The following is a 26,653-nucleotide window of genomic DNA, read 5'->3' on the forward strand; positions in this document are numbered from 1 at the left end:
GAACATTGAGGGGTTAGAAAAAGGGGGTAAGAAAAAGGAAGCGAATTGGGACAGGCTGTTGTTGGCCTCATGTACCAGACTCATAGGCTCACTTCGTAAGTCACAGCAGCTGTTGAAAGAGACTATGGAAGCCTGAACATGGACCGGGCGGACACATTTTGTCCTCTCGGTCGTTCCCCTACTTGACTGCATGGGATCTCTCCAACGGTTGTTCTGCTGATTAAATGACCAGAGCATGCTATCCATCTGGTTAACTGCTCAGCTGGCTTTCACAATATTCCCCTTTTGTCTCGCTGCCTCTGAGTTATTGCTCAAGGTTTTTGTTGTTGAAGCAATGCTCATTTGGATGCAAGGAGCCTATAAACCAATAGGCCCCACAACCTCCATAAGTCTCATTTGGATTAGCTGATTGCTAATGATGTCCACTCTCCCTGAAATGTTTACCTCAGAAAGTCCGCTGGTTTTCTAATGTGATGAATTGGACTAACATTTTGATGCCCGGCTCTAGTTTATAATCCATTTGGATACGTTGTTGGATGACCTGGGGACTGGAAAACAATTCCAGCGTTGTTGGGGTTCCTCAGGGTTGAGCGTTGGGCCCATGGTGGACGCTCATATGTTGATCAGCGTGTCATGGGTCAGGTCCCATGAGCCCGGCTGACAGATCTGTTGAATAAGATTTATGACGGACTTCCTGTGCGTCATTGGAGCGCTGAAACGAGACACCAGTCATGAGGTAATGCTACTCTAGCTGTCTTTCCTGTTGGTCAGCCCAGGGCTTTCTTCAGTAAAACTAACGTTAAGACGGTGTCTCAAAGTAACTGCAAGGTCTCCTTTTTTGTCTGTTTGTTAAAAAACTGTTTGGTGCTTAACAAAAATACAATATTAGAGATAAGTAAGTACAATTCTTGCTCATCTTAATCAAGTCAAGATCTTAGAATGACACAAGCTTGTTGCGACTTCAAATTTCCACAGACTTGAATGTCCACTTTCACCTTGAAATACCAAAGTGTCTTCATCTGGCCATGTTGATTCAATATGTTGACTCACCAATCCCTGAAGGGTAGTAATTCTGTACTTCTTGAAGTTTTTATTGATTTGGCCAAACACAGAGGGGCAGATACAGCAAATTAATGAAGAAGTGGCCCCTTTTACAAGACTTCAGAGGAGAGCAAAGGTCCCGTCAAAGAAGGACAAAGAGTTCCTTGATAAATGACGGCCATCTTTTCAAACGCTGATGAGAAACCAAACCTGAAATGGAATCCCCAACTGTCCGTTAGCCTCATCAAGCTCCATATTCAAAACACTGTACTGTCCAGCTATAGATATCTTGATACACCCTCCTAGCCTGAAAATGTCACTGACATGGTTTGTTTTTGTTTGTGTCTATTTAACTCGACTGGACGCATGGAAACTTAGCTGATGCCAAAGAAAGAGCTCACAATGGAAAGTTGGGTTGCACGTTTCATCTTTTGTGCCCGGAGATTGATGATGTATGAGATTGATGATGTTCTACACGCCTGTGCTGTCTGTTCCCAGTCCCTGTGTGCTGTGCGGCAGGGATCCACTCAGCAGCAGTGTGGGGGGTTGATGATGGAAGAGGGGGAGGGAGCTCATAGAGGCATGATGAGACTCCGATAATGAGTTCACGGCAGATGGAGAAGACCCAGCCAACCAAACCGTCCATTCACACACACAAACACACACACGCAGATGCACAGGTCACGCTTTAAGACACATTCACACACAGACAGTCGAACACACACATGCACATACAGTCATATCCGCACTCAAACACACCACACACACTCAAAATCACACACTCAAAATCACACACTCAAATCCATATGCATTAAGATACAAACCCACACACACAAACGCACATCCCTATCTCATAACCTCATATTTATTTAACTAGTGGAGGGAGGGGGATTTAACTGTGGTGGTTATAATGCTCACGTTTTGTAACAGACCAGACCGTTACGTTTGTAACACTGACAATAGAGGAAATAAAGCTATTCTGCACATATCGTGGGCAGATGCAAAATGCAGTAGTGGAATCCATTTTTTTGAATCATCATGTACAATCATCCTCTCCCGCTACAACTATTCAATGTGCACTTTACCCAATGAGGACACTATCGAGTGAGCTTGCTTCACTGGGCTATATGAGGGAAAGGGAGGGCTGTGGTGGTCACTTGTCCTTCTCAGCTCTCTGTTGGGTTAATGCTTCATCTTAGGTGATGCTATATGGTGTTGAATGTGGGGTCTGTTGCCTCTGTGCTTTTCAATGGCTTTCACACAGCCTATTGTTGTGGACAAGCATCAATGCTTGCTCCTGTTTAAACCACTTCTTTTTTATTTCTGAAGATTGAAATGCACACAGTCAGGCCTATATGTTGTTTTTCATGATTCGGGAAACACAGACACAGACACACACACACGTGCCCACATGCACACAGACACATACAGTACACACAAGCACGTGCCCACACGCACATAGACACACACATGCACACCCACAACAACCAACTTTGTTTATTGATTGTTATTCACAGATGTCCCCTCCTGTTTCGATTTTGAACCATAAATAATCCTATAGTTTATCTGATGGTAAACATGATTCAAAATAGAATAGTCTTCTGCCACTTAAAACCGTGCTGTGCAATGACACTGAGTAACAGGGGACAATGTCCTAGACCATGTGGCTCCATTAGTGAGATAAAAGCAAGGTTGATAAATAGTATTTTTAGTCCCCTTCTTCGACTTTCATGAATTTACATGATCTAACGGGGGGGACAAATGAAAAGAGGCCCGATTAGTGTGGAATGAGTTGGAAGAAAAGCTATTCATCTTTGTTAGCATCCTCCTGTGTTCTTTTATGGGTCGGTTTCCAAGAAGGGGGAGCTGGGGGAGGCTTTCCCAGCCAGGGAGCAGAGCGGCGACTGACGGAGTGGCCAGCCACGGTGCTTGCGGAGTGTCCCTGTCACCCCCACGAGAGTTCAAGATTGTGAATGTTGGTGACTTCTTAATAACCTCCCAGGGCAGTGGGAGCACCACACCCTTAAATGACCCCTCCTCACTCTTTCGAAAGATCTTGGGTGGGGGGGTCCAAGGGGGTCTTCAGACCTTCCATCAGTGGTCAAACGTAGTATTACTATAGCCACATCCCTTTGGAATTTGAAGAATGTTCACTTTAATTCCTCAATGACATATTAGCATATTAACCTACATATTGACATTCTCTGATTTAAACATTTATCTGTGCAAGAAGAAACATTTGAATACATATCGTCCTCATTTGGAATGCCCAAAATGTAGCCTAACAGCAGATTTGAAGTGGAAAGCCTATTTTTAAATGTAGGCCTAGACTACAAGTAACCTAATAGGTTTAAAGAGAAACCAAATTTGATAAAACATGGATTTCACATTGAATCAATGGGATTCTCATTAAATTCTAACTCAATGCCATTATTTTAAAGCACAAACTATTTCCATGTAATTTTCTTAATATTGGTGATAAGACAAAACAGTACATTTTTTAAAGATGTTTTAACCCATATCTGCAATTAAAATGTCATACAGGATTTGCACTCGTTTAAACAGTTGGATTTATAAATCTTCAATTTGAGTTTATATCCTCTCTCATAATAAAATGCATTGACAGGCTGCGTGAACTATCAACATCTGTCGCTGTATTTAGTGGGCGATGGCTTTGCATGGTGTATCTGTGTCGGCAGATTAAGCAAATAACGTTATCATTTTGGAGAATCCCATTTTTTCAGCCACCCACTCCACTTGGCCCCTCCGTGTGTGGTAGTCCAACCAGGCAATTGAGAAGAGAATCATTCAAGCCGGGAACGGCGTTCACAGAGATGCTGCTCTGACGGCTAAACAAGAACATCCATCGTTGAGAGAAAAAACGGACGACAATAATAACTCCCATACAGTTATGGATAATAATGAATCGTGTCTACATCTAAGTAAGTACGCTTTTCCTCACTCTTTAAAGTCTTCGGACACGAGCGGTAAGCTATATCCCGCATAGGCTGCTCTTGCAGCCTATGCAATCGCGTGTCGTTTGATAAACGGAATTATTTTTGCACAGTGGACTTTACACCCGCTGGCAATAAATCATGCGTGGCAATGTTATTTATCTATGTAGCTAACACTCGTCCCGCGCCTAATGTATAGGTCTATTGACAAGAAGGCAGTGTCAATGCACAACAAGTCAGGTGATAACTTATCTTAGTCTTTCTTGGTCAGGGTTTGGCACTTTAATTGCGCTTATGTAATTTATGGCTATTTTAACGCGCTTCTTGTAAAACTGTTTGCTGGGTCTTATTTATGGGTCTGGCTTGGCAAAGAAGTGCTTATCCATGCGACAGAATGATACATTCACCCACCTCGCCGCTGTTCTAGAGGAAAGTTAAAACAAGACCACCGTGAGAGAGTGACTTTTTTCACTGCACACTTCTCTTTAGTTGACCACTTAATTGGCTGACATTGTTCTGATTGAATCATCATAATACCTTCTATCAAATAACCACGAAGTGCCCACACCACATGCAATGAAATAAGCAGCCATGTGGTCCTAAAGACCTCGTCTGTCTTTCTATTGGAAATACGTATTCTTTTCTATTCAATATTCTATCCTATTGCATGTCCTCGCATGATATACAGCCGACTTTATATAGTTGCCTTATGCATATTTCGATTTTAGAGTTCTGAAAGTACAGGTCATGGTTAGACTACTATAACACCACCTATTGGCAATCAATAATTCATTCAAGGACAACCACACATTCAAATAAAACCATGAAGAGTGGAGCCATTTACATTTGGGAATAATTATCAGAACAAACATGAATACATGCATACATTAAACGACAGCCTTCTATTATAGTATGAATTATTCTGAAAGTCTCCCAATACATTATTTTCCTCATGCTTTTTATGTATGTGCAATCACATGCTCATATTGCTACAGAAGGCCTCCTTTTACTTCACTGGTTCTCTCTCTCCCCACCCCTCTCTCTCTCTCTCTCTCAATTCAAGGGGCTTTATTGACATGGGAAACATATGTTTACATTGCCAAAGCAAGTGAAATGGATAAACAAAAGTGAAATAAACAATAAACAGTAAATATTACACTCACAAGTTCCAAAATAATAGAGACATTTCAAATGTGATATTATGTATATTTACTGTGTTGTAACAATGTGCAAATAGTAAAAGAACAAAAGGGAAATGGGAATTTACAATGGTGTAGTGTATGTTCTTCACTGGTTGCCCTTTTTTTGTGGCAACAGGTCACAAATCTTGCTGCCGTGATTGCACACTGGTATTTCACCCTACAGATATGGGAGTTTATCAAAATTGGATTTGTTTTTGAAATCTTTGTGGGTCTGTGTAATCTGAGGGAAATATGTGTCTCTAATCTGGTCATACATTTGGCAGGAGGTTAGGAAGTGTAGCTCAGTTTCCACCTAATTTTGTGGGTAGTGTGCACATAGCCTGTCTTCTCTTGAGACCCAGGTCTGCCTTTCTCAATAGCAAGGCTATGCTCACTGAGTCTGTATATAGTCAAAGCTTTCCTTAATTTTGGGTCAGTCACAGTGGTCAGGTATTCTGCCACTGTGTACTCTCTGTTTAGGGCCAAATAGCATTCTAGTTTGCTCAGTTTGTTTTGTTAATTCTTTCCAATGTGTCAAGTAATTATCTTTTTGTTTTCTTAAGATTTGGTTGGGTCGAATTGTGTTGCTGTGTTGGGGATCTGTGGGGCCTGTTTGTTTATGAGCATAGCCCGAGGACCAGCTTGCTTAGGGGACACTTCTCCAGGTTCATTTCTCTGTAGGTGACGGCTTTGTTATTAAAGGTTTGGGAATCACTTCCTTTTAGGTGGTTGTAGAACTTAACGGCTCTTCTGGATTTTGATAATTAGAGGGTATCAGCCTAGTTCTGCTCTGCATGCATTATTTGGTGTTTTACGTTGTACACGGACAATATTTTTGCAGAATTCTGCATGCAGAGTCTCTCTCGCTCTCTCATGTGAACAAATCAGTATTAGGCAAGTTTGTCTTTATGGGTTCATCCCGGTTTTGTCTCCTCTGCAACAGTGGACTTTGCTTTATTTGAACTTTGCATTGGTCAGACTCCTGCTCTTATCCCACTGGGCACAAACTGGTTGAATCAATGTTGTTTCCACGTCCTTTCAACAAAATAAATCAATGCGATGATGTTGGATAAATGTGGGAAGCTGATTGGATTTGCAAAAAGTCATCAATGTCAAGTAACTTCTGGGTTTTGTCATTTTTTTCCCACCCAACTTTGAACCTACAGTAAATCCAATGACATGGTTCAAAGTCTTGGTGATTTCACGTTGAATTTTCCGCTAGTTTACAACTCAATAAAATTACAATCAAAACGTTGAAAGGATGTTTGTGCTCAGTGGGATGTGTGTATCAGTGAAGAGGAAAAGGTCCACCCACTGGGTCTACCTGGATAGTCCAACCAAAATGAAAACGTGAAAGACAATCAGCAGCTCCTGTGGGACATTGAAAGTTAACTTAGAAAACGACTTTACTAATAAAAACCAAAACGTATATTGAATGATTTAATTGATTAGACAACTAGGAGCACATATAATCATAATTTTGTGGGTGCTTATCTTTGTCCTATTTCACACATGTACAAGTGTGTTTTTAACACGTGTGAATTGGAAGTGTGTTTTTTTTGCGTATCCTCAACTCTCCCTGAGACACCCTCAGAGAGAGGGGTCACGGCCAGACTTAGGCATTATCAATGGCGAACCTGGAGCAATTAGTTAGGTGCCTTGCTCAAGGGCACATCGACAGATTTTTTTTCACCTTCTGGCCTTTCGGTTGCTGGGCCAACGCTTTAACTGTTAGGCTACCTTTTTATTTTTAATTTAACCTTTATTTACCTAAACAAGGAAGTTAAGAACAAATTATTATTTTACAATGATGGCCTACCACGACATACCCTAACCCGGCCGATGCTGGGCCAATTGCGCTATGGGACTCCCAATCACAGCCGGTTGTGATACAGCCCAGGATTGAACCAGGGTCTGTAGTGACACCTATACAGCCCAGGATTGAACCAGGGTCTGTAGTGACACCTCTAGCACTGAGATGCAGTGCCTTAGACCACTGCACCACTCGGGAGCCCTACCTGCTACCCCCCAATACAATGGAAGAACACATCTTAGTTGAGTAGGAAGCAGCCATGTTGGCTCTATGGTCACGCCTGTGAGTGTGCTGATCTGTTCTTGCAGCAAGCAGTCAAAGAGAATGAGAATTCATGTGGCCAAGTCATTAGGGTTTTTACTGCCAATGGTGATTAGGAAGGCTGACTTGGGATCAGCCCTTTTAACAACACAAGGCTACTAATACTCTCGTCCACTGACTGAGCCTCTCAGAGAATGCAAGAGAATGGTTTGAGGCTATACGATTACTGAAAATATGCATTTAATAGCACCATTCATGCATTTCAAACGACTTGAAGGTGTATTTAAGCTGCATGTCAACTATCGTGTTTTCTTATGCCAGGCTATCTGAGGATAACTTCACTATTAACAGCAACTCTTATTTTCTTTCGGCCAAAATATGACAATACTGTTGGGGTTGTAAAAGCAGAACTAGAACTATCAGGTAAATCCGCAACTCTGAACCTGAGTAGTAGAATTTGTAATAGACATATCCTCTCAAATCATATCAAAATGTATTGGTCACATACATGTGTGTAGTATATGTTATTGCGGGTGTAGAGAAATGCTTGTGTTTCTAGCTCCAACAGTGCAGTAATACCTAACAATTTCACAACAATACACACAACGCACCCAAATCTAAGTAAATCAACGGAATTAAGAATATATAACTATATGAACGAGCAAAGTCAGAGCGGCATAGACTAAGATACACTAGAATAGAATACAGTATATACATATGAGATGACTAATGCAAAATATATACACATTATTAAAATGACTAGTGTTCCATTTATTAAAGTGGCCAGTGATTAAAATCTCCCTTCATGAGTTATTACACCATTGACATCCTTCTCAGTGCTGCCTAGGTTGTTTTTTTTTAAAGCACGGATGGGCAACTTTGATGGGGGTGCGGGCCACAACAAAAGTGGAACTCATCATGAGGGGTTGCAGTAGCTCCTGGGTCTGTGTACCCACATCCATATACGCCCTCCACCTTGCGAGCAACACATTTTAGCGGCCCCCCTCGTGACAGCGAAGAGATTTTTGCAATTTTATAACTTATTTCATGCAATTCTACTAATTTTGCCATTGGACGGAGAGAAAAATGTGCAGGTTTACAGCTAATTTCCTACAATTGTACACAATTTGCCATAAGGTGGAGGAAAATGTTTGCAGTTTTTTATACGATAACTGATGATCAATGGCCTCACCTAGATCGGTAATTCAAACTTGCTCACTACAAGTTTAGATAGCTGGCTGCTAAACTAATTTACCAATCTAAAAAAAAAATGCAGACATGGGCTAATTGAGTGACTGCTGATACACAACCAAATTTCGAAATTGCACCTTGTATATTATATTATTCTAACTCTCAACGGTAAGTTGAGACCACAGTTTTCTTTATTTTTACTATTTTCTACATGGTATAATAATAGTGAAGGCATAAAAACTATGAAATAACACATGGAATCATGTAGTTAACAAAAAAAGTGTTCAAAATATATTTTATATTTGAGTAGCCACCCTTTGCCTTGATGACAGCTTTGCACTCTCTTGGCATTCTCTCAACCAGCTTCATGATGTAGTCACCTGGAATGCATTTCAATTAACAGGTGTGCCTTGTTAAAAGTTAATTTGTGGAATTTCTTTCCTTCTTAATGCATTTTAGCCAATTAGTTCAGTTGTGACAAGGTAGGGGTGGTATACAGAAAATAGCCATATTTGGCCAAAGACAAAGTCCATATTATGGCAAGAACAGCTCAAATAAGAAAAGAGAATGACTGTAAGACATGAAGGTCAGTTAATCCGGAAAATTTCAAGAACTTGCAGTTGCAAAAACCATCAAGTGCTATGATGAAACTGGCTCTCATGAGGACCGCCACAGGAAAAGAAGACACAGAGTTACCTCTGCTGCAGAGGATAAGTTCATTAGAGTTAACTGCACCTTAGATTGCAGCCCAAATAAATGCTTCACAGAGTTCAAGTCACAGACACATCTCAACATCAACTGTTCAGAGGAGACTGTGTGAATCAGACCTCTATGTTCGAATTGCTGCAACAACAAAAAACACTACTAAAGGACACCAATAAGAAGAAGAGACTTGCTTGGGCCAAGGAACATGAGCAATGGATATTAAACCGGTGGAAATCTGTTCTTTGGTCTGAGGAGTCCAAATTAGAGATGTTTGGTTCCAACCACGGTGTCTTTGTGAGACGCAAAGTAGGTGAACGGATGATCTCCACATGTGTGGTTCCCACCGTTAAGCATGGAGGAGGAGGTGTGATGGTGCTTTGCTGGGGACACTGTCAGTGATTTATTTAGAATTTAAGGCACACTTAACCAGCATGGCTACCACAGCATTCTGCAGTGATACGCCATCCCGTCTGGTTTGCGCTTAGTGGGACTATCAACAAGACAATGACCCAGAACACACCTCCAGGCTGAGTAAGGGCTATTTGACCAAGAAGGAGATTGATGGAGTTCTGCATCAGATGACCTGGACTCCACAATTAACTGACCTCAACTCAATTGATATGGTTTGGGATGAGTTGGACCGCAGAGTGAAAGAAAGGCATCCAACAAATGCTCAGCATATGTGGGAACTCCTTCATGACTGTTGGAAAAGCATTCCTCATGAAACTGGTTGAGAGAATGCCAAGAGTGTGCAAAGCTGTCATCAAGGCAAAGGTTGGCTACATTGAAGATGTATTTTTGGTTACTACATGATTCCATACAGTATGTGTTATTTCATAGTTTTGATATCCTTACTATTATTCTACAACGTAATGAGTAGGTGTGTCCAAACGTTTGACTGGTACTGTATATATAATTTTGTTTTTGTCCGCAGGCCTACAAGTTTCCCATCCCTGATAAAAAGGTTGTTACATATATGTAATTTTGAAAATAACAGGGAAATGATGTTGTAGTAAAACATTTAGACCCAGGTTTTTAAACAGATGACAATGAATTATACTCAGCAGCAACATAGTAAGAAGAGGATATGAATAAGTCGTTCAGATTCCTCGGAAATCTAAAAAAAAGTCCCCCAGTTATACTTTGTTCACTATTTATAAATATATAACACTAGCACAGATCCTTCCTACTTACGCCAACTTAATTGCCCCAAAACTGTATAGAACTGGGATGGCAGCGTGATTTCAGTGTTGAGACTTCCTAATATCACTGAATAAATCAGCCTCAGTTCATATGGGGCTTCACAGACAGACAAGACGGACTGACGGACGGGTGACAGACAGAGAGAGCCAGACAGACAGCAGATGAGCAAACATATAGATGGACAGATGGACGACGGATATAGAAGAGAGAGACTTAAAAACATCTTCAGTAGACCAAGTTAGGCTGTCTGTCTGGGGTGAAGCCACATGAACTGATGTTGATTCCTTCAGTGCTATTTGAGCGGTGCTCAAAAAATGTAGTATCCACTTCTGCCTCTCCTCCAGGGAACTAAGACCTGCCGGGAGAGGAGCCGTAGCTCTCCCTTCTCAATACCTCTCTCTCTCTCTCTCTCTTTGTTTCTCCCTCTTCCTCCCTCCATCTCTCCACAGACACAGAGGGATCCAACGGCCCAACATGGGGCTAATGTTTCATTGACAATTATTTGATGATGTCCCTTAATGGGTAGTACAAGACCCATGGTGTTTTGGGTCCTGGGCGCTGAGAGGCCCTCTATGTGCTGCTGTGTTTGGAAAGGGGTTAGGAGATAAAGAGAGGGAAGAGAGTGGGGAGATCAGGTGGCACCTTCAGTCCTTCTCTCTCTCGCTCTCTTTCTCCCTCTCCCTCTCTTGCTTGGCATTCAACAACACACCTGTTTCTTATCAGCTATCAGTATGTAGCTTGGTACTTGTCGAAACTGTGTGTGTTTGTGCATGTGGGTGCGTGTGAGAACGCTGAAGTTGTATGTGTCTGTGTTTCATTCCCTCCGTCCGCCCCCAACTATGTCTTATGTGTGTTAGTATCTAGTTTAATTACCCGGGACCCTCTGCTTTCTGTCTGACCTAGATCCATCCTATAGGAACAGCCTCAGGTCTCTGTCTGTCTTGTCATCATTACCTGGTTCCTACCATGCTCTATGGTTTCCAATGCGCTTGCTGCTGTGGGCTACACTCCTCCACCTGAATCATTGTGTTTGGATGCTATAACCATCCTTCTCAATCCTACATACACCATTCTGTTCTTCATTTTTTCATTTTATTGTCATTTGTTGCCCCTCTCTCTCCTTTGCTTTCTTTCTTTCTTTGTTTCTTTCTTTCTTTCTGAATAGGGAACTCAGAAATAGTGTGGACAGAAATAGTCAGGGCCAGGCACTATGCTCTGTGGCGACTGATCTATACACTGGCAGGCTTGTGATTCTGAATCAGTTCCCTGATCTAATTGTCATTTTTTCTGCCCCAGTCTGGGCCAATCCTAGGGCTTCAGTATAGTGCAGCTCCATAGATCGAGAGGGGCTCGAGGTTGGCTTCACTCTTTATGTAAACTTCATAATGTTGTAGCCTCTTGTAGGATGATTGGGGAATTCAATAGACTAGCCAGTATATCATATAGATAGTCACTATATTACTATGTCATACAGTAACTTCTTGTATTACAACATAACGTCTCAATGTAGAGATGTTTATCAGCTTGTTTTTGTTGTGCGAGTTCAATTGGGGTCAGACATAGCAGACGGTTTCTTAGAGAAAAAGATCATTGACGGCACAGTAGCCCCAACAGACACGTGAAGCCTTGGAGACACATACAGTTCTGTTCAGTAGCTCTATAGATCAGCATCAATACACTGTGTCCTCCAGGACCCATCCCAAGATAATCCTCTTTAATCCTGCAACAACTGGCACAGTCCACCATCAGACCCCCCACGCAACACACAAAGGCATCTACATAATGCACACTCACACACACTTACGCAAGCACACACACACACACACAGGTACATAACACACACACGTACACACTCCCTCTCCGAAATCCACAGACGGCGGGCCCGTCCTCTGCTACCCCCTGGCCACATGGCATATGACAGCCCCCCCACCACTACTCCCCCTCATCACCCCCCTCCTCTGTTAATCAGTACATGAAATAGACACCAGGATGGAAATGTAAGCCTCCTATGCAGAGAGAGAGAGAGAGCTCAGCAGACCAGGGTTTCTGTACAGCAGGAGCCCATTTGAAATGTAGCTAATGACTTTATGCATTGCGACTGATGTTACACCATACTTAGAAAACGGACTCAATAAAGAGCCATGGAATGACGGTGAACATGTATGAAATGGTGATTCGAACGCCTATTACCACATGCATTTGTAATCGCCTTATGTCACTGTCACATGTCCAAGGCTGTTTGTGTAAATACATAAACAGCTGTAAGTTACATGTGTCATGCCTGTTATAATGACGGTGCTGCTGAATAGTTAAAATTGTTATAAAAAAAACACACATTTAGATTGGTATGATTACAGATAATTGAACAATTAAAGAGTCAAACTACAATGTAGTGTAGGTAATATGATAACAGTCAAATGGTGCAGTTTAGTATGATACTAGAGAGGTACTCTGCCTTGGTTACAGTACATTATGCCATATTATACGAGATACGATACGACATTATATGAGATAGAAAATGGAGTGCCGAAAAAGTGGCAACACCGCATAGAGTTCAAGTAGTCTCGGGCCACTACATACACAGTATATCAGTAGTTGACTCTATATTCCCATTAGTAACCATTAGCAACGTTACTGTGTCTTCCCATGTAACACTGAGGTGTTTTACCAATGAATGTGATGCTTTGACTTGGACTGAAAGGACTCGCTATGTCCTTTCTGTCTCCTCACATACTTAGACCATGCAAGTTAATGATGTCTGCTTGGCTGCATCTTCTGTCATTTCGACAGAGAAAAGTCTGCAAGAGACTTTAACGAAAAAGCAATCCAAGGCCCCACTGGGTGTTTGAGAGCCCACCCGACAGGATAGAATTCCCTCCTTTTATAAGCTAAATCCCTTAAAACGCAGGACATATACTGAGTGTGTGTACACAGCATGTCCGAGCAGGTCCGGATCCAGAATTGTAAATAATGTCACTGGTGTTTTGTCGGATCTGATATGATTGTCACGGGTCTCGTTATGTGTAAAAAAATAAAAATAAAAAAAATGTTTAAACCAGACTGCTGCAGTAGATAGAGAAAGTGTGTATAATTTATGCTGCTGTTCTTTGCTTTTCACGAGAGTGTGTCGCTTGTTGTTGTTGTTGGCCAATCATAAGTCATCAAAGCGGCACAAGGCTACAGTCATAGAGCCAACCGTGTGTGGAAAAAGTTAGGCGATAACGTTACAGTATTTAATCAATAGAATTCAAAGTTAAATGAGAACATGTAGGCTGCTACTTTATATTCCGAATGGAGCTATTTGTAACTATGAGAACGTGCACGCACAGCAGCCTCAGTTAGCCTAGCTAGCTAAAGTTAGCTAGCTTAACTAGCTTCTCCCGGTTTGATGCAGTCAAGACAGGTACTACGTCATCATATTGGATGATAAAATAACCTAGATATGGCAGTTATTAGTCTACTATAACGCGAGTCGGCTTGGTTGGTTGCGGTCTCTCGTTTCTCTCTATCCCTCCTCCACGTTCCCCATGTCACTCGCTCACACTCACAGTAGCTGACGCACACAGTATGGCCCCTGCTAGAGCATCACCTCTACCTCCTCTCCTCACGCTTTATCAGCTCCGGTTAATAAAGTAGCTTACCGGTACGTGTATTTTTCTCCTGCTTTCCCTCACTCGGATCGGACTGGGTAAGGATCTGACTAGGTGTATACGGAACGGGTCTAGTTATCATCTGTGCGTTCAGAACGGGTCTCTCTCTATATTGTAAAAAAATTATTGATGCATATTGCGTCTGGATTTTTTTATTTTACCATTATTTAACTAGGCATGTCAGTTAAGAACAAATTCTTATTCACAATGACGGCCTACCGGGAACCAGGGGTTTAACTGCCTTGTTCAGGGGCAGAACGACAATTTTTTTTTTTACCTTGTCAGCTTGGGGATTCAATCCAGCAACCTTTCTGTTACTGGCCCAACGCTCTAACCCATGGGGGCTGCTACCTGCCGCCCCAGTGGGATATTCCCGTTTTGGAACAGGACCGGTGAAGGTCTCTACAGTGTTTCAGGAAGCTGCACACTCTCTTGGGACTGACATAATTTTAACATGACATTGAAAATCCTCTCCTGTCTTTCATACACATTATATGTAATAATATAACCATATTTCTGCTTCTACATTATATTATACATTTGATTTTGGGGTAGCCTATATTATTTGAAACAGTGTATTTGATATGCCTACCAAGGCATATGTCTTGCACAGTATGCTCTGTAATTATTTGATGTTTGAATATACACCAACTTAGTGAAATGACATTAGTGCTGCTCTCCTACCAGCTGTGTTTTTTCAGTTGACTTGTAATTGCTCTGTTTGTTTCGCTGTGTATAAAGCCTCATCTGTAACATAATGGCCCAGTCACTCTGAGAGAGATGAGATGTTGCCTCTGATAGAAGCTGGGGCCTAACAGACATCATCAACTATTCATTCCCTACACACACATTGACAGCTGGGCGTGCTGTAAATAACCAGGTTGGAGATGCTTACCAGGGGGTAAGAGGATTATACGGTCCCTGATTGATCCGACATTATCTTCATTTTGACAGGAATGAGTGGGCTCTGTCTCCACACACAATACCAGGGCTGGTCTAGGATCAGTTTTGCCTCTCAGATAATAATTAACTTCTACTGAGAGGCTTTGTGAATATCTTCAGGCCAGACCAGAGCCTTACGGAAGTAAGCTTTATGTGTCATCTTTTTGAGTGTGGACCCATTTTGTTTGTCAGAGCCCTATACTAAAAATGTTTGAGGAGTTAGCGAGGTAACGTTGGTCAACTCTGAGTGCAACTTGGGATGATTGGTACCAATGAAAGTGGCTCACCTTTTAGTCAGGTACATTTCTGTGTCAACGAGTCTTTCAGAACTAACCTGCTCCGGAGCAGGCTAACTCAGGGCTAACTACATTTATCCTGATTGAAGTGTCTGAGCCACGAGTTGAGGACCACTTCAATCAGATTCCCTCCCTCCCGCAAGGATTGCATCATCATCATCCACTTCATTTGAGGAAGACAATATTTTATTAATTTGTATGATTCAATGCAAATATTTTATCGATTGGAGTGGGGAATAAAGGTGCTTGTGCATTGATAACCAAAGTAATAAAATAAAGATCGCACTTCTAAAAGTCTATTTCACACCGTAACCTGCTGAATTTGCAAGTTAACTTTAATTCAATTTAGATTTCGGCACAAATGAAAATGACTTGCCAATGCATTGATGTTCAAGCATTGTCTCAATGAAGAGTTCGGTGATCAACTAGCCACCTGTGACATGCACGCGCAGTTAACCTGCTAGAGTGGCACAGCGGTCTTAAGGCACTGTATCTCAGTGCAAGAGATGTCACTACAGTCCCTGGTTTGAATCCAGGTGGTATCACATCTGGCTGTGATTGGGAGTCCCATAGGGTGAAGCACAATTGGCCCAGCGCCGTCCAGGTTTGGCCGGGGAAGGCCGTCATTGTAGAATAAGAATTTGTTCTTAATAACCTTTTGTGACTAGGGGGCAGTATTTTCATTTTTGGGAAAATAATGTTCCCATAGTAAACGGGATATTTTGTCAGGACAACATGCAAGAATATGCATATAATTGACAGCTTGGGATAGAAAACACTCTAAAGTTTACAAAACTGTAAAAATATTGTCTGTGAGTATAACAGAACTGATATTGCAGGCGAAAGCCTGAGAAAAATCCAATCCGGAAGTGCCTCATGTTTTGAAAGCACTGCGTTCCAATGCATCCCTATTGAGCAGTGAATGGGCTATCAACCAGATTACTTTTTCTACGTATTCCCCAAGGTGTCTACAGCATTGTGATGTAGTTTTACGCATTTATGTTGAAGAATACCCGTAAGCGGCTACATTGTGTAAGTGGTCACCTGATGGCTCTCAGAGTGATTCTCTCGTAAAATACAGAGGAAGCCATTTTTCCAATCGGTCCTACTGAAAAACCAATTGTCCCGGTGGATATATTATCGAATAGATATTTGAAAAACACCTTGAAGATTGATTATAAACAACGTTTGCCATGTTTCTGTCGATATTATGGAGCTAATTTGGAATATTTTTCGGCATTTTCGTGACCGTAATTTCCGGTCGATTTCTCAGCCAAACGTGAAGAATAAACGGAGCTATTTCGCCTACAAAAATAATATTTTTGGGAAAAAATGAACATTGGCTATCTAACTGGGAGTCTCGTGAGTGAAAACAGCTGAAGCTCATCAAAGGTAAACGATTTAATTTGATTGCTTTTCTGATTTCCGTGACCAAGTTACCTGCTGCTAGCTGGACAAAATGCTATGCTAGGCTATCGATAAACTTACACAAATGCTTGTCTAGCTTTGGCTGTTAAGCATATTTTCAAAATCTGAGATGACAGGGTGATTAACAAAAGGCAAAACTGTGTCTCGGTATATTTCACTTGTGATTTTCATGAATAGGAATATTTTCTAGTAATATTTATGTCCGTTGAGTTATGCTAATTAGTGTCAGTCGATGATTACGCTCCCGGACCCGGGATGGGGAGTCACTAGAGTTAACTGACTTGCCTAGTTAAATAAAGGTTCAATTAAAAATTAGCGGCAGGTGGACGAGCAATATCCACTGTCATAGTACGGATGAAGCCTGAGCTGGAATGGGAAGGTAACGGAAGCTGGTTAGCTTTAGAAAACCCTGAGTAGATCTTGCTTGCTCCGTAGGATACCCCTCAGGCCTGGAGGCGACAGGCTTGAACACTGTTTATGTGATTTACTTGAAGAGCTCACCAATAGAAATGACTATAGTGATACGTTCTGTATCTCTTAATAAATTAATAAATAAAACCACCTTAAGCCAGATGATGTTTGTATGGTGGCATACACAAGTACATTCATGTGTGTGCGTGTTTTTGGTTTTACTATCCTTGTGAGGACCAGAAGTCCTTACAAGGATAGTAAAACAAAGAAAATGCAGACAATTTGCCGGGCCCCACAAGGAAAAAGGCTATGTTAGGCTTAGGGGTTATGTTAGGGTTCAATTAGGGTGTCACGCCCTGACCGTAGATATCCTTTTAATTCTCTATTTGGTTAGGTCAGGGTGTGACTAGGGTGGCAATCTATGTTTTCTATTTCTTTGTTGGCCGGGTATGGTTCCCAATCAGAGGCAGCTGTCTATCGTTGTCTCTGATTGGTGATCAAACTTAGGCAGCCTTTTTTCCACCTTAGTTTGTGGGATCTTGTTTTTGTACTGTTGCTTTCCAGCCCTACAGAAATGTGCGTTTCATTTTTTTTCTTCTTTGTTTTTCTCGGTGTCATCAATAAAAGAAAGATGTACGCCTACCACGCTGCACCTTGGTCTACTCCTTCCAACGACAAACATAACATCGGGTTAGGGGTTAAGGTTTAGATTCAGGGTTAGGGAAAATAGGATTTTGAATGGGGATCAACTGTTCGGTCCCAACAAAGATAGTAAAACAAATGTGTGTGTACTTATGTGTGACAGTGAGGGGCCTCTTTCCTGTTGGAATGTGACATTGAGCAAGCATTAATATCACAGGGGGGGATGTGTAAAGAGAGAGCGTGAGTGTGTATTTGTATGTGTGTGTGTACCACTACAGCTGCTTGTAACACACACATGATCATGTGCTGCCAGCCCGTTGTCTGCATTGGAAGGGTCAAACCCCCCTGCAGAACTCAGAGGTGATCGGCTGCAGACATGAGAATCATAACAGGTGTTGAAGATTCCAGAGGAAAAATGGAAAGCGACTTAATAGACGTTAGCCAATCAGAGTTGGAAATGTATGGAAACTACCAGTCCCTGATGCTCATTACTGGCTTTGACAGTGAGTAAAATACAGTGCATTCAGAAAGTATTCATACTCATTCATACCCATTGACTTATTCCACATTTTGTTGTGTTACAGCCTGAATATATTTTTTTCTCTCACCCATCTACACACAATACTCCATAATGACAAAGTGAAAACATTTTTTAGAAATGTTATCAAAGTGTTCACACCCCTGAGTCAATACATGTTAGAATCACCTTTGGCAGCGATTACAGCTGTGTTTCTGGGCACTCAGTCTACTCAGGAACATTCAATGTCGCCTTGGTAAGCAACTCCAGTGTATATTTGGCCTTGCATTTGAGGTTTTCCTGCTGAAAAGTGAATTTGTCTCCCAGTGTCTGTTGGAAAGCAGACTGAATCATGTTTTCCTCTAGGATTTTGCCTGTGCTTAGCTCTATTCAGTTTCTTTTTAACCCAAAATAATCCATAGTTTTTGCCAATGAAAAGCATACCCATAACATGATGCAGCCACCACCGTGCTTCAAAATTGAAAGAGTAGGACTCAGTGATGTGTTGTGCTGGATTTGCCCCAAACATAGCGCTTTGTATTCAGGACATTTTTTGCTATATTTTACTTCAGTACCTTATTGCAAACAGGATGCATGTTTTGGAATATTTTTATTATGTACAGTTTTCCTTCCTTTCACCATGTCATTCAGGTTAGTATTTTGAAGTAATTGCAATGTTGTTGATACACCATCCAAAGTGTAACTAATAACTTCAACATGCTCAAATGGATATTCAGTGTCTCCTTTTTTAAATATTTACCTATCTACCAATAGGTGCCTTTCTTTGCGAGGCATTGGAAAATCTGCCTGTTCTTTGTGGTTGAGTAGTAGAATTATGCCATTTCTTATTTTGAAGGCTAAGCGCAAGTCCACTATTGTGGCTAATCCTTATTGTGGCTAGCTTCACATACAGTGCCTTGCGAAAGTATTCGGCCCCCTTGAACTTTGCGACCTTTTGCCACATTTCAGGCTTCAAACATAAAGATATAAAACTGTATTTTTTTTGTTAAGAATCAACAACAAGTGGGACACAATCATGAAGTGGAATGACATTTATTGGATATTTCAAACTTTTTTAACAAATCAAAAACTGAAAAATTGGGCGTGCAAAATTATTCAGCCCCCTTAAGTTAATACTTTGTAGTGCCACCTTTTGCTGCGATTACAGCTGTAAGTTGCTTGGGGTATGTCTCTATCAGTTTTGCACATCGAGAGACTGACATTTTTTGCCATTCCTCCTTGCAAAACAGCTCGAGCTCAGTGAGGTTGGATGGAGAGCATTTGTGAACAGCAGTTTACAGTTCTTTCCACAGATTCTCGATTGGATTCAGGTCTGGACTTTGACTTGGCCATTCTAACACCTGGATATGTTTATTTTTGAACCATTCCATTGTAGATTTTGCTTTATGTTTTGGATCATTGTCTTGTTGGAAGACAAATCCCCGTCCCAGTCTCAGGTCTTTTGCAGACTCCATCAGGTTTTCTTCCAGAATGGTCCTGTATTTGGCTGCATCCATCTTCCCATCAATTCTAACCATCTTCCCTGTCCCTGCTGAAGAAAAGCAGGCCCAAACCATGATGCTGCCACCACCATGTTTGACAGTGGGGATGGTGTGTTCAGGGTGATGAGCTGTGTTGCTTTTACGCCAAACATAACGTTTTGCATTGTTGCCAAAAAGTTCAATTTTGGTTTCATCTGACCAGAGCACCTTCTTCCACATGTTTGGTGTGTCTCCCAGGTGGCTTGTGGCAAACTTTAAACGACACTTTTTATGGATATCTTTAAGAAATGGCTTTCTTCTTGCCACTCTTCCATAAAGGCCAGATTTGTGCAATATACGACTGATTGTTGTCCTATGGACAGAGTCTCCCACCTTAGCTGTAGATCTCTGCAGTTCATCCAGAGTGATCATGGGCTTCTTGGCTGCATCTCTGATCAGTCTTCTCCTTGTATGAGCTGAAAGTTTAGAGGGACGGCCAGGTCTTGGTAGATTTGCAGTGGTCTGATACTCCTTCCATTTCAATATTATCGCTTGCACAGTGCTCATTGGGATGTTTAAAGCTTGGGAAATCTTTTTGTATCCAAACGGTTGATTGTCAAGGGCAATGAATTCCATTATTTTGGCTTTAATGGATTTCACCTTTTGAGTTGTGTCGCTTAAATGTTCTTACTCTTTCAAATGACTGCTCGACTTGTTGACTGCTCGATCCACACAGCAGACATTGTGGGCTAGGTTAGGAATGCTGTGCACATGTAACGCAACATTTTACGTGGCGTCATTACATCATGTACCTACCTACGTTATATAGGTATACACATCAGCTTTGACATCGGTTTTTAACATTGGTGTTAAACTAGACATCGGGCCGATACCGATGTTGGCATTTCTACTTTTTTTACCGATTCTGATATGTTCACCGATATATCGTGCATCCCTACACCTTGATGTCCTTTGGGTGGTGGACCACTCTTGATACACACAGAAAACAATTGAGTGTGAAAAACCCAGCAGCGTTGCAGTTTTTGACACACTCAAACCGGTGCGACTGGCACCTACTACCATGCCCTGTTCAAAGGCACTTCAATCTTGTGTCTTGCCCATTCATTCTCTGAATGGCACACATACACAATCCGTGTCTCAATTGTCTCAAGGCTTCAAAATCCTTCTTTAACCTGTCTCCTCCCCTTCATCTGCACTGATTTGAAGTGGATTTAACAAGTGACATCAATAAGGGACCATAGCTTTCACCTGGATACACCTGGTCAGTCTATGTCATGGAAAGAGCAGGTGTTTCTAATGTTTTGTACGCTCAATGTAGTACAGGATCGTGTACTTTGACTTAGCACTGATAGTAGCTAATGCATGGACAAATGTACAGTCACTGGTGAACGTCTACACCCACCTTGCACAGTCTTCATGATCTAAAAAGGGGCATAAATTGGTTATTTTTCCATTACTTTATACATTTTTGTATTTATTTTAAAGGCAGCAAAATATGAAGACTGTGCAAGAGGTGTGTAGACTTTATCTAGGCACTGTAAGTATGTGGGCATGTGTTTGTTGGCGCACTGTAGAAAGGCTGCCTGACAAGATCACACTGTGATCTTTGCTGAACCCGAGGTGCTGGGTTCTGTCTTCAACAAAATGGAAAGCTGTGAGTTAGTGACTTTTGACCTTTGTGACACAGTAGGCAGTTGGTGAAAGTGAGACTGTGTGTGTGCATATGCGTGTGTTTGTGTTTGTTTACGAGAGAGAAAGAGACCAGAAGTACATACATGCATAAATACACATAGTCACAGTCACACAGTTATTTTCTTGGTTCTGTCTAAATATACATTGTGGTTTCCTACATCTGCTTTGGCAGAGAAACTGCTGTACCTAAAACTGTTTCTACACAATATGAGGAAGTGCCTTTTTCCTCCTTTATCTTGTCAAAGATCATACCCCCAAAATATGCTAACCTCGCTCCATTACCAATAACAGGAGAGGTTAGCATGTCTTGGGGGTATGATCTTTGACCCTCTATAACTTTCTCTATAACTTTCTCACTTTCTCACTCATCATTATTAACAACTCATTCAGGACTATCCATAATTATGGTAGCATCCACATTCATTCACATTCATAGAAACATATTATATTCTTATTGACAATACAAGTGACTTCAAGACGACACAATACATTATTTACCATTCATTTATATTGGGCACAAAATAATCTGAAAACAAACTACAAATGCATCCAACAACTTTGTAGAGTCACAAACTTGATGTAGTGATTGTGTTCTAGGAATATTTTATTTTATTTTACTAGGCAAGTCAGTTAAGAACAAATTCTTATTTTCAATGACAGCCTAGGAACAGTGGGTTAACTGCCTGTTCAGGGGCAGAACGACAGATTTGTACCTTGTCAGTACAGGTATTTGAACTTGCAACCTTCCAGTTACCAGTCCGACGCTCTAACCATTAGGCTACCCTGCCACCCCCAAATACTAAACTTTTGGTGACTTTATTTCTAAGAATCTTTAGGGGTGTGAATAATTTTGACCCCTACCTTTTTGAGAAAAAAAGTATTACTTGTTAAATAAAATATCTTTCTATGAGCAATTGTATGAGTATAAAGAATATTATTTCCCAATTCTTTGAGCATGCAATATAATTCAGTATTTGAATGATTTCTTTTGTACAGTCATTATTGCTCGTCTTTACCAGGGGTGTCAATCATTTCAGACCCCACTGTATATGTATGTATGTGAGAGGGAGAAAGAGAGAGAGAGACTATTTGTCCGCATAAAAAAATCCACACAAAATGTCCAATCCCCACTAATACATGCTAGTATCAGTCCCCACTGTAGGCTGGCGTCCGTGCGCTTCCACTAGCCCTGCTGGTCCAGCTGACCTATCCGACTCTGTCCTGTGTAACACGAGAGAGGTCGCTCTACCCAGGACTGACTACAGTTACCCTGCAACCATGCCCCATGCAAATGCCACCTCCTGTTAGCCCTGTGACGTAAAGCTCTGCCCAACAGCCCAACCTTGAAGTGTTGGGGCCTGAAATGTCAACCTGTCATTCTATATTCCCAGACGAGGAGAGACAGAAAGAAGACCACGGCTGCACTAAAACGTACACGCATGCAAAAAAAATGATAGATTCTTGTTGCTATAACATGTACATAGATTTGATAGATTCTTGTTGCTATACCATATGCAAATAGATTTGATCGATTTTTGTTATTATAACATGTACATAGATTTGATAGATTCTTGTTGCTATAACATATGTACATAGATTTGATAGATTCTTGTTGGTATATCATATGTACATAGATTTGATAGTTGATAGAGCCCTCTCTCTTGGATCATGTTGCTGTTGGCTTGGTGTTGTTGATACAGTGGGTGTAGAGCCTGGAATACATACGTAGCACGTGAGTTTCAAGTTTGGGGATGATCATTTTCACCATAAAAATGCACCTTTATAATAAAAGCATTACATGCATAATTGCATTTGTGGACACATTTGAGAATAGTCCATTCCTGCCAATGGAACAGTCGCGCTGATAGCCTACTGCCGTGTGCGCATTGCTGCGCTTCTAATGTGAAGAAATAGCCTAATAGTTTATCAACATTTTAAGCTAAACGTTCTCATCTGTTGCGTCAGGCTCATTGCTTAAAACAGTTTTTTTTTATGCTAGTGGTTGTATTAATTTGGGATCTATCTCATCCCACAACTGTCCCGGACTATGTTTGGAATATTTATTTCTCTCACAGAATAGAACAGGTCAACTTTTGTATCATGGGGGATAGTAGATTGACATAGGCTAGTGATTTTGCTGTTCGTTAGACCTACTCATCTTGTTGGCTGACGAAAAGTGAATGTGGACAGTTCTTCCAATATCTTCAATATGCACCTCGGAATTGGATAAGGAGGCGCTCAGTTGCATCCTCGATGTGTGTGTCTTCACTTGTAGCCTGTGAGAAAGACCTGATCACGTGACGAAAAGCCATGTGAGTGAGAGGTGCTTCGGCACACAGCTGGGAGAAGGGAATTATAATTATTATATTCAGCTCAAGGGTACAATGGCCACCGGCTGCAAAAGGCATGGATGTTTTTAGGGGGCGTTACGGTCACACAAAGGGGATGCAGCCGGGAAATTTGAGGCATTATCAAGTGCTTTTCAAATTGTGAATGAGAGACTGATGAAGTGTGTACAGCCTGCACAAAAAACAAAGCAGAGCTCATGCCTTTCATGCGTCTTTTTTAAAAACTTTTTTCAAGTCTCATCATGCAGCCTTAGAATGTATAAAACATCTAAACATATAGCCCAACATTTGTATCACAACTAAAGTTACTTAAATAACTCTAAATTAAGCATATATGAGTACCTGTTTCTTTGTTAACCGCTCAGCACAGAATAGCGCACTCCTTCAAATTGTTTGGAGAAAATATCCTTTCTATTTTATTCAGCTTTGTTCAATTGCATTCTTCATACTATAAAATAATCTAAAATAATGCTACGGAATTCTAAGCAAATCTTGTCTGCTTAATGAACTAGTGTAGCCCACAGCCATATGGTACTGTATAGCCAGATCAATGCCTAACATAAGGACAATGCAGAGTATGTTATTCTGTTCTTCTGAAATAGACTACATTTTCTTCATATCATGTTGCTTTAGAACTGTCTAAAATAAATTATGGATTTATTGTGATAGTGTAGACTTTGAAAAAATGTAGATATTCCCAATGTCTGCATCAGTGGCTTGTAGGCTATGCGTGGAAGACGAGTGATGCTAAATGTGTTCATGTTCTTTAACTTCTTGACGCACCCATCTCTTTAGCGGGATAATTTTCATCAATACCCGCTGAATTGTAGCGCGCCAAATTCAAATTAAATTACTAAAAATATTGAATTTTCATGAAATCACAAGTGCAATATAGCAAAACACAGCTTAGCTTGTTTTTAATCCACCTGGCATGTCAGATTTCAATACAGCTTTTCGGCGAAAGCATAACAAGCGTTTATGTAAGAACATCTCTCTCAGTAGACAAAATATTACAAACACTAGCAGCCAAGTAGATTGGTCACAAAAGTCAGAAAAGCAATAGATTAAATCGCCTACCTTTGATATTCTTCGGATGTTTGCACGCACGAGACTCCCAGTTACACACTAAATGTTCCTTTTGTTCCATAAAGATTATTTTTATATCCAAAATACCTCCATTTGTTTGGCGCGTTATGTTCAGAAATCCACAGGCTCTAGCGGTCACGACATCGCAGACAAAAATTCCAAATAGTATGCGTAATGGCCACAGAAACATGTCAAACCTTTTTTTATAATCAATCCTCAGGTTGTTTTTAAAATATATAATCGATAATATATCAACCGGGACTGTCGGTTTTTCAATAGGAGAGGGAGAGACAATGGCTGCCCCACTCTGTTGCGCAAGCAAATCTCTGCGAACACCCAGCTATCCACTGACACAATGTTATCTTTCTCTCTCATTTTTCAAAATAAAAGCCTGAAACTATGTCTAAAGACTGTTGACAGCTTGAGGAAGCTATAGGAAAAGGAATCTGGTTGATATCCCTTTAAATGGAGGCAAGATATCCAATGGAACAGAGAGCTTTCAGGAAAAACAGCACTTCCTGGTTTGATTTTCCTCAGGTTTTCGCCTGCAATATCAGTTCTGTTATACTCACAGACAATATTTAGACCGTTTTGGAAACTTTAGAGTGTTTTCTATCCTAATCTGACTTTCTTGCATATTCTAGTTTCTGGGCCTGAGAAATAGGCAGTTTCAAATGGGTACGTTGTTTAGCCAAAAATGAAAATCCTGCCCCCTACACTCAAGAAGTTAGCGGTCAATTACCATGAGACCGGCAGTTATTTGCTTGACAATCACCGGCTGACAAAGTTTCATGACCGCCACAGCCCTATGTTGCACTAACTTCCCTCTAGGGTCCCTGTAACATCCCCCTAACATTTTCTCATGTTGATGCATAATGGGAACATGCAGGGCTCTTATGACCTTAGAAATTATTTTTGAATGATCAGATCAGTGTAGCCTGTCTCTGCACTGACCTTCTTAAGGCTGTTCTGGGGCTGTATGGAAGTCCCTTACGCAGGCTTTCACCGTGCACTGATCCCCAGGCACCCAGCTACTTCAGTTTACATCAGGTTACATCACAGTGCATTAACAGCTGAATTAGTGATAAGGTTAAATGGAGAGATTCACATTTTGGACCCCTGGCTGTCACTCAACCACTCAGGAACCTCGGTTGATGATGTGGGTCTAGTTAGTTGTTATACATGTGTCCTAATTCATCGTGTTCTGGTCTGATTGGCCATTCCACTGTCTCTGAACCAGGAGCTTATAGAAGTATGATTTATAGAACAGTCATGAACAATTTCTTGTCATGTGGAAATGATTGTAGTGTCTATTCTAGAATGTACATTTCTAGCTGCAAAATCCTAAACCCTATTGATTCTACACCTATGTACAGTAGAATGTCAAGTGGGCTGAAAACAAGTATCCTATCCTTATTGGTTGGCGTGTCCCCTAACTCCCTTCTCCTCTCTGATTGACTGTTTTCTGCTCTGATTATAGATTCTTCTGTTCAGGTCTCCCACCTGAGCTCCACCCCCTCACAGCCCCTTAGCATCATGGTGGGCCCCCCTCACCCTCACCACCACCACCCCCATCACCATCACCACCCCTCCGTCATCAGCACCACCATCAACCCCGGGCGGCCCCACCCATCCCCCATAAGCACCCTGGGCTCGCCATTCAATGGACTGGGCGGCTCGCCGTACTCCGTCATCACGTCGTCCTCTCTGGGCTCGCCAGGTGTCTCCATGCCGCACACGCCCACCATAGGCTTCAGCACACTCTCCAACCCACAGGTAAGAGTGAATGT

General features: G+C 41.4%; 1 protein-coding gene across 2 annotated transcripts in view; it reads left to right on the plus strand.

Annotated features, from left to right (window-relative positions):
- Positions 1 to 3,768: 3,768 nt before the first annotated feature.
- Positions 3,769 to 26,653, plus strand: part of rxrga (retinoid x receptor, gamma a) — a 32,717-nt gene continuing 9,832 nt past the window's right edge. Inside the window, exons 1-2 of one of the 2 annotated variants that reach the window (XM_052477106.1) lie at positions 3,769 to 3,983; positions 26,358 to 26,639. In XM_052477106.1, the coding sequence (XP_052333066.1) occupies positions 26,400 to 26,639 (240 nt within the window). In that variant the 5' untranslated portion in view covers positions 3,769 to 3,983; positions 26,358 to 26,399. Of the gene's footprint in view, positions 3,984 to 26,343; positions 26,640 to 26,653 lie in introns of both variants that reach the window. The other variant, XM_035800286.2, reaches the window with a different exon arrangement.

Source organism: Oncorhynchus keta, chromosome 23 (assembly GCF_023373465.1).
Source record: "Oncorhynchus keta strain PuntledgeMale-10-30-2019 chromosome 23, Oket_V2, whole genome shotgun sequence".
Classification (NCBI taxonomy): domain Eukaryota; kingdom Metazoa; phylum Chordata; class Actinopteri; order Salmoniformes; family Salmonidae; genus Oncorhynchus; species Oncorhynchus keta.